Source organism: Lathyrus oleraceus, chromosome 5 (assembly GCF_024323335.1).
Source record: "Lathyrus oleraceus cultivar Zhongwan6 chromosome 5, CAAS_Psat_ZW6_1.0, whole genome shotgun sequence".
NCBI classification, from domain to species: Eukaryota; Viridiplantae; Streptophyta; class Magnoliopsida; order Fabales; family Fabaceae; genus Lathyrus; species Lathyrus oleraceus.
The window spans coordinates 528,634,824-528,643,881 of record NC_066583.1 but is presented as its reverse complement, the minus strand read 5'-3'; the positions used below and the strand labels follow the sequence as shown (position 1 = coordinate 528,643,881).

Below are 9,058 nucleotides of genomic sequence, written 5' to 3'. Positions count from 1 at the left end.
TGAATATAAATTCTTAGTATATTATTCGATCTTTGACTACATCATTAATTTATATTGATGTATTAATGTAACAAAATCAACAACTTAGAAAAATAGTCATTATATATATATATATATATATATATATATATATATATATATATATATATATATATATATATATATATATATATATATATATATATATATATATATATATATATATATATATATATATATATATATATATATATATATATATATATATATATTGAGATTAATTACTATATACTATCAGTATAAAAAGTTTTACACCGTTGATTCATCACCATCATCCGTTTGTATTACTTTATAGATTTTTAAAATAAAAGTCAAATTTCTTTTAATATCCGACGTCTATAATTAACTGACGGTGTAAAATCTTTTTACAGTGTCAGTGTATTTCAATTAAATATATATATATATATATATATATATATATATATATATATATATATATATATATATATATATATCTTCGTATCTTGATGATAAAGCATCATTAAGTAAGGGTGTCCGTGAGCGGTTTGAATCAAGTTTGAATCGGTTCGATTTTGAATGACTTATTTAAAAAATTGATTTGATTCGATTTAATTTCATATGATTTGATTTAGATCGTTTTTTTTAATATCCAAATTGTAAATAAATTTTTTATTAATATTTTAAAAGTAATAATAAATAATGAATTTAATATAATATCTAAGGTATATTAGAAAGACAAATAAAATAATAAAATAAATAGATTAAATGAAATTAATAAATAATATTTACTAATAATAAATTGACACAACATATGATACTAATAAAAATAAATATTATAAAATGTATACATACAGTTCAGATTTTAAAAAATCAAAATTCAATCTAAACCAATCGATTCTTACAAAATAATATCTAAACACATTCAATATTATTTTATTTTTTACAATAATTATTATTTAAATCGATTTAAATTTGAACACGTCTTATAAAAACATCTCCCCAGACAAAAGGCACCTCTAGGATCATGTGGAAGAGTGAGTGCCCACATATCTACCTCTAAATTACATGGCTGGAAGAAGTTTGCAAGTAGTTTAAATGAATTTTTCCTTTGAGATTTTCAAAATGAAGTATACTTTGACCAAAAAGTAGAAATAAATATTAAAATCGATTTTAACCGATCATAGAGGACAAATTTTTCAAACCTATATCTTATTGATAGTCTTATGAGCTTTAAATGTACAAAGGAAAAAATCAAATTCCTATTATATTAATTCGTTCAACAACTTATATATCTAACTTACATATAAACAAGATACACCTAAAAAAAGATGATTTTAGTTATAACAATGATTCCGAATAAATACTATTCATACGATAATCAACTTGATTTAACCATAGTTATTATGTTATATTCTCAATCATGCATGTTTCTCCCTCTATCAAAAATTATAAACAGCTTTACAAAGTAATTTAGGAGAGTATAATCTACTTTATCACAATATAAAACCAATGGACTGTTTCAATACAATTATTTTTTGGAAATTTTCCAATTAGTATTCATAATTAAATAAATTACACTTTAAAATTGCAGTATTACCCCAAAACAAATATGTTGGCAAGATATAGAAATCAACAAGATATAATGTCATATACAAGAAGCCATTGACGAGCTTCGTAAATTCCACCCAACACACATGATGATACATAGATACATACATAATAATACATTCATACGTACATGTTTTCATACTAAAGGGTTTTTATGATATTACAAACATTATTGCAATTTCACACTACTCCAAATCAAGTAATTTGTCAAATTCTTTCTTCATCTCATACTCATCACAGGCCTCAGAGTTATAGCGGGAGCTGGCAGAGATGGTCGAACCACGGGAACTCGTTTCACAACTGAAAATGCTTCATTGAGCCGCGCTACACGACCCATGAGCTGAGCTACCTTCTGCAAAAATTGTTATAAGTGAACCTCAGAAACTTAACAATGTTAGAAAGATTCTCAATGAATGCAGCATATTAAAATGACACTATAAAAACTGTGGGTCTAATAAAATCAAGGTCAAAACTTACAGGCCATATCATAGGCAGTTATGCAAAGGCCATTATGGGTAGTTATAGATATTTTTAGTGGAAAACAGCACCTACAACACTTATGATTCTGTAGATATGTTTTGCTTCATAGATCAACTCAAAAACAAAAGTCTTTTACTAATTATTATGACCACACAATAGATTTACTCATGAAAGAAAGAAACATTTTTCAAGTAATGAACAAAGTAAATAACATAATTTAACCATCCGTTTATTTACCTATTGTCTTGAGTCAAATGTCAACCAATATCAGATTCTATAGCAATATATGTATATAGTTTTGGTGTAGCCTATTTTTGTTCGAAATATATCCTTTTCAGTTTTTTTTTAAACTTTAACATCTGTCACTTACTATTATATGACAGTTACATATTCCTTACATTCCATTATCTCTAACTATTTTTTAAAAATTAAAAGTAAACTAAAAATACTGTTTTTATTTTTACGCGTGTGCATATTGAAAAAAACGGATAGAGGACACTCGCATATTGAAATAAACTGATAGGTGGGCACTCCCGTGCCTGTCTAGACACTAGTACTTGAAGAAATGAAAAACTATACTCATGGCTCTATAGAGATCTACTTAATACAGGTATAAAGAGTGGAATCTAAGGGTATTCAACACCCATGTCTGGGTGGTGTAAGCTTACTGAACTTGGAGGAAACTAAGCGGCTTACCCTCAGTTCTGTTATTCTACTATTGGTGGGTGATTGGTGGGTGAGTGGGTGTATTGCAATAGCAAATTTACATTAAGCAGCTGTAACAAGAGCTGAAATTAATTAGTGTAAATAAGATGTGCCAATTAATGCCATGACCACTAAATGAGCATTGGAAAATTGTCAAACATTCTAGTGTATCCTAAATACTCCACTGATTATAACGTTGTTTTACTGCCAGCCCATCCACAGACTCGCCTTGTTTTACATGTCTTTTGTGATGCCTATTGAGCATCAGACCCTAAAGACAGATGCTCAACTCCCGGCTCTTGGATATACCTGACGTAATTTATTTTCATAGTGGTATAAAAAACAGCAACAAGTTGCTCACTGTAGTCTGGCCATTCATCGGGTAAAATAATTTGGAATCGGTCACTTCTTAAGTTACAGGTTCATGTTGCAGTTCCAATCAACTACTATGACAGTCAAAGTATTGTCTCCATGTATTAAAATCCTGTTTTTCATTCCCAAACAAAACACATGAAACGAGACATCTTCACTATCATGAGAAGTTGCTGAATAAATCCCTGATTGTGACTCGTATACCAGCACATGAATGAACAGATAGCATATATACCGAGCCTCTCTGATTACAGAACACTCTGTTCACAGTTTGATGTGGCTATATTAGTTTTGTTATGCAACTATAAAAGATGTCTGTTATCATTTATGCAATGCTATCGCGTACTTGTATATTACTAGCCACAACATAAGGGTAAATTCTTTGTTATAGGAGTTTTAATTATAAGTCTTTTTTCTTATTACATATCTTATTTTCAAGTCTACATTGAGATAAAACCAAAAACTTTTCCAAATGTCCAATAACATGCAAAAGCTATATAAGCTATGTAATGCAACACAAAAGCTATATAAGTTATTAGTGGTATCTACTATTATTGGTTAGTGTCCAAAAATAGATAAGCAAACCAAAATAAAAAAATAGACAAGAACAAAAGGATCAACCTTAATAAACTCCTCCAAATACTCATTAATATGGAAAAAAGCTATATAATGTAACACGACACTTCAAATTAAAGATGTATTCAATTTTTAACCCCTATGTATTTACATTCGATCACTTTCATTTTCTAAAATTATAAATAGTGTAATCTGTGTCGGTGGTATCATGTCTGTGTTTGGTGTCTGTGTTTCATAGTTATATCGAAAGTAGATAAGAACAAAAAGATCGACCTTATCATCAAGAGCAAGGTTGAGCTTCAAAGTCTGAGTCTTCCTCTTCATTTTGTAAAGCCTCCTTCCCAATATCAAAAGCCCTAAAAACGCAGCGGCAGCAGCAACAGATAAAGGAAGAGGAATCAAAAGAGGACTGACCCAATGTTTCAACACTTCGAAGGGAACCTTCCACCACACCAATCTTTCATTACCCCCCTTCACCTCTTTCTCTTCCTTTTGTTCATCCTCCACTTTTACCTCAGAATCAAAACCAACCTCACCATCACCGGTCAAACTGGCCGTAACCGTAACATCGCTATCGGAATGATCGGAATCGGAATCATTCCACCGGCGGAGATTATTATTGGAGGAAGATAAAATCTGATTTGCGACGTAGGAATCGTCGAAGTTTCGATCAATTTCGGAATTGGAACTGCGACTACTGGTAACGGAATTAGGGTTTTGATGAACCGGATTGAGCGAGAAATGATCGGATCTGATAATCGATGAAGAATTGGGATTGGAAAATTCGTGGATAGCGGAAACGATTGGTGATTCATCGTTGTTGATTAGTTCCCATTCGGAAGATTCAAGTTCTTCTTGTTCGGCTTTTCCATCCATGGATGCAAACGGAAACTAAGCGAAGAAAGAATTGGATATTGTTAGTAGAAGAAGAACCCTGATGAGGAATAACCGTAGAAGAAAGGTTAAGTATATCTTGTTAAAGTGTCACTAAAGATGCCCCTTGAAATAGGGACACTTGCTATCCATTCGATGTTCCTACGAAATACTCATCCCTTTCCTTACATACACACTTCACTGAATTACATACTACATATTAAGTTAAAGAAATTTTTAATAAATTAGATGTGTTAGATATTTAATAAGTTTAATACATAAAATTTTGCATATGATATATTTTATTTTATTTTTATTTTTTCTTAATATTGTTAATTATTTCTTTATTTTGTCATTTACAATAAATAATTAGATATATGATAGATAAATCTATTTGCATTTTTAACGTGCTCAATGAAACGAAGGCTTAATAGCGGTGCAACAAAGGATTTGACGTAAAATATGTAGACTCTTTTCTCCCAACAAATAAATAATCCTTCACGCGAGAGTTATGTCAATCATCTAGATCAATTTAATATCTAACTGTATCTCACGCCTTGCCACAAGCGTTCAGTTACCAACCACTTTTTCTGTTTAAATAGGAAAATATGTCATTTCTTATGTATTTAAATCATCTCTCATTAAAAAATCATTTTTCTTAGAGTTTGGAAAATCTTTTAAGGTATCTAAAGGGGTTGAAAAATACTTCTAAACATCTTGGGCTTGTGTGATTTGTATATTGAGAGTTTGAGAGATCGAGAAACACTTGAGTAGAAATATGTTTTGTTTATGGAAACTCAAAAGACTTTTTCTTTTAACTCATTTATAATCTCTTGTAACAACTTTTGGAAGTATAGTGAATTAGAGAGTTTCTCTCTTCCCAAAGTAGATCGTTTTATTGTATTAGTTAAATAAGTTATTGTGTTATTTTCTTTTATCTTCCTCTTACTTGTGGTGGTTCTGCTTTCACTTTTGTCAGTTTGTTGCGTTGCTTTAGGCTATTTGTTTTTGTTATCATTGTTCTTTGTCCCCGGACATCAATTTTTTCCAGTGTGTTTGAACTTTGAATAATTCTTATTAATTATATTAAGTTAATCTATCAGTTTTTCACAATAAATGGCGCTCATAGTGGGTGAAATATGTATTTTTGACAAGTGGGCATCATGTATAAATGAGAGATCAAGAAGTTTTTTTGGAGACAACAATTATGGATTATGGAAACTAAAGATGCCATCAATCTTAACTCAAGAGGAGTGTGTTGAAGCATTAAAGAGTGAGACATTGATGTCTTAACGCCTAACATAAGCAGAGAGACCTAAATAGTGGGTAAGGCCATGAGTGCAACTATCTTGTGCCTCAGGGATAAAGTTCTATGGGAAGTCGCAAAGGAGAAGATTGCGACTTCGATGTGAGAAAAAAATGAATTCTTGTATATCACCAAGTCTTTGGCTCACAGGTTGTGTCTGAAACGACAACTTTACTCATTTTGAATGATAGAGAACAAATCCATAGTGGAGCAGCTAGCAGAATTTCATAAGATTATTGATTATCTTAAGAATATTAAAGCGAAGATTGAAGATGGGGATAAGGCTCTACTCATGTTAAGATCATTACTCATATCCTTTGAGCCCTTTAAGGATGCCCTTTTTTATGGTACGGAATGTACTATCACTTGGCATGCAATCCAAACGACTGTGAGATCTAAAGAATTTTCAAAGGTGAGAGATTTTAAGATTGATGATAATGGTGAAGGCTTGAGTGTCATAAGAGAAGGAAGTGAGCGTAGAGGTATATCCAAATCAAAGAGGTTTGATAAGTCAAAGGTAAAATGCTTTACTTGTTAAAAACCAAGTCACTTCATGAGGGATTGTCACAAGAGGAGGGGAAATGATGATTTTGTCAAATTGTAGTTGCCTCAGATGAGGATGGTTATTAGAATGTGGGTGCATTAATGGTGTTAGGTTTGGAGGCAGAAGAGGGTTATGTCTTGAACTCAATTTGCTCTTACCACATGTGTCAAGGAAAAGAATATTATGATACTTAAAAGTTAGAGCAGGGTAATTTAGTTCTCTTTGGTGACAATAATGCTTACAAGGTTTATGGTATTTATACGTTCATACTTAAAATGTTTGATGATCGTGAGTTTCTTTGTTACAATGTGACATATGTTTCAGAACTCAAGCAAAATTTGTTATCCATAAGTATGTTTGATGATCTAGGATAATGCTCTAAAGTTGAACATGGGGTATTTAAGGTTTTTCATGGTGAAGTGATCATAACTAAAGGGTTTAAATATGTGGTTTATATGTTTTACAAGGTTCTAATGTTGTTGTTAATTGATCATCAACTAGTAAAGACTTTCACGACAAGAACAAGCTTTGGGATTTGATGTCAAGGTATGGTTGACTCTTGAAGATTGTTTCAGAGCACTTTAATGAGTTTTGTATAAGACAATGGATAAATACACATTTGATTGTTGAGTGGCAGGTGCCAAAGCATTATCCGGAAGATGTCCGTGGTAAGAAGGAAATCGAGTTCCTTGAGCTGAAGCAAGGAAACATGTTTGTCACTGATTATGCTGCAAAATTTGTGGAGCTGTCCAAATTTTATCCTCATTACACTGGTGCTGGTGCTGAATTTTCAAAGTGCATCAAGTTTGAAAACGGACTGCGCTCTGAAATTAAGAAGGCTGTTGGGTATCAGAAGATACGCATTTTTACTGAATTGGTTGATAGCTGCAGGATATTTGAGGAAGACAATAATGCTCATTACAAGGTTGTCAGTGACCGCAAGGGAAAGCAGCATCAAAACCGTGGCAAGCCGTATGATGCCCCAGTGGGAAAAGGGAAACAAGGAGCTGCTCCGGCTCAGAGGACTAGTAGGGGAGGTGATCCTGCTGGTATAGTTTGCTTCAAATGTGGTCAGGCTGGTCATAAGAGTAATGTATGCACTGCTGAAGTAAAGAGATGTTTTCGTTGTGGTAAGACTGGTCATGCAATAGCTGATTGCAAGCACAAGGAAATGATTTGTTTTAATTGTGGCGAAGAAGGGCATATTGGAAGTCAGTGTCAAAAGCCAAAGAAATCTCAAACTGGGAAGGTGTTCGCATTGACCGGAACTCAAAGTTCCAGTGAGGACAGACTTATCCGAGGTACGTGTTATATTAATGGCTTTCCTCTTGTAGCTATTATTGACACAGGTGCGACTCATTCCTTTATATCTTTGGATTGTGCTGTGAAACTTAAATTAGAGATATCTGAGATGTTTGGTAGTATGGTAATTGATACTCCTGCGAAGGGTTCAATGACTACTACTTCGGTTTGTTTAAATTGTTCTTTGAGTATTTTTGGTAGAGACTTTGGGATGGACCTAGTGTGTCTTCCACTAGTGCAGATCGATGTTATTTTGGGTATGAACTGGTTGGTGTTTAACCGAGTTTCTATCAACTGTTTTGATAAGACGGTGGTCTTTCCGGAGATTGAGGAGGGAAAGAGTTTGTTTCTATCAGCAAGGCAAGTGAATGAGGAAGTAGCTGATGGGGCAGAGTTGTTTATGCTGTTAGCGACTTTGGAGGCTAAAGATAAACTGGTGATTGGCGATCTAGCCGTGGTGTGTGATTTTCCTGATGTGTTTCCGGAAGAGGTGAATGAATTACCGCCAGAGCGTGAAGTGGAGTTCTCGATTGATTTGGTACCTGGTACTAGGCCGATATCGATGGCTCCGTACCGTATGTCTGCTGTTGAGTTAACTGAATTGAAGAGTCAGTTGGAAGATCTGTTGGATAAGAAATTTATTCGTCCGAGTGTGTCACCGTGGGGTGCACCAGTGCTATTGGTTAAGAAGAAAGAAGGTACTATGAGGTTGTGTGTGGACTACAGGCAACTGAATAAAGTGACGATCAAGAATCGGTATCCTTTGCCGAGGATTGATGATTTGATGGATCAGTTGGTTGGTGCAAGTGTGTTCAGCAAAATAGATTTGAGATCTGGGTATCATCAGATCCATGTGAAAACCGAGGATATTCAGAAGACCGCTTTCAGAACAAGGTATGGACATTATGAGTATTCTGTAATGCCTTTTGGTGTGACTAATGCACCTGGAGTATTTATGGAGTACATGAATAGGATTTTCCATCCGTACCTAGACAAGTTTGTTGTGGTGTTTATTGATGATATTTTGGTGTATTCGGAATCTGAAGAAGAGCATGCTGAACATTTGAGAGTGGTTTTAGAAGTTCTACGAGAAAAGAAGTTATTTGCTAAACTGTCCAAGTGTGAATTTTGGTTAGGAGAAGTGAGTTTTCTTGGTCATGTGATTTCAAGAGGTGGCGTTGCTGTTGACCCTTCTAAGATAGAAGCGGTATCTAAGTGGGAAGCTCCGAAGTCTGTTGCTGAGATTCGAAGTTTCCTTGGTTTGGCTGGTTATTATAGGAAGTTCATTGAGG

At 33.5% G+C, this 9,058-nt stretch overlaps 1 protein-coding gene across 1 annotated transcript; it reads right to left on the bottom strand.

Moving 5' to 3' along the window:
- Positions 1-1,593: 1,593 nt before the first annotated feature.
- On the bottom strand, positions 1,594-4,859 carry LOC127086107 (uncharacterized). The gene is made up of 2 exons (XM_051026813.1): positions 4,015-4,859; positions 1,594-1,960 (listed from the first exon to the last, which is right to left on the bottom strand). Exons 1-2 carry the CDS (start codon positions 4,615-4,617, stop codon positions 1,829-1,831), a joined length of 735 nt encoding a protein of 244 aa, XP_050882770.1. The 5' UTR covers positions 4,618-4,859; the 3' UTR covers positions 1,594-1,828.
- Between the last annotated feature and the right edge of the window lie 4,199 nt (positions 4,860-9,058).

Bases quoted from the DNA above. Each gene is read 5' to 3' on its own strand.
- LOC127086107 (XM_051026813.1), bottom strand. From the start codon at position 4,617: ATGGATGGAAAAGCCGAACAAGAAGAACTTGAATCTTCCGAATGGGAA. The intron at 1,961-4,014 runs GTCGATCTTTTT...CAATTTTTGCAG, and splicing joins ACCTTGCTCTTGATGATAAG to AAGGTAGCTCAGCTCATGGG.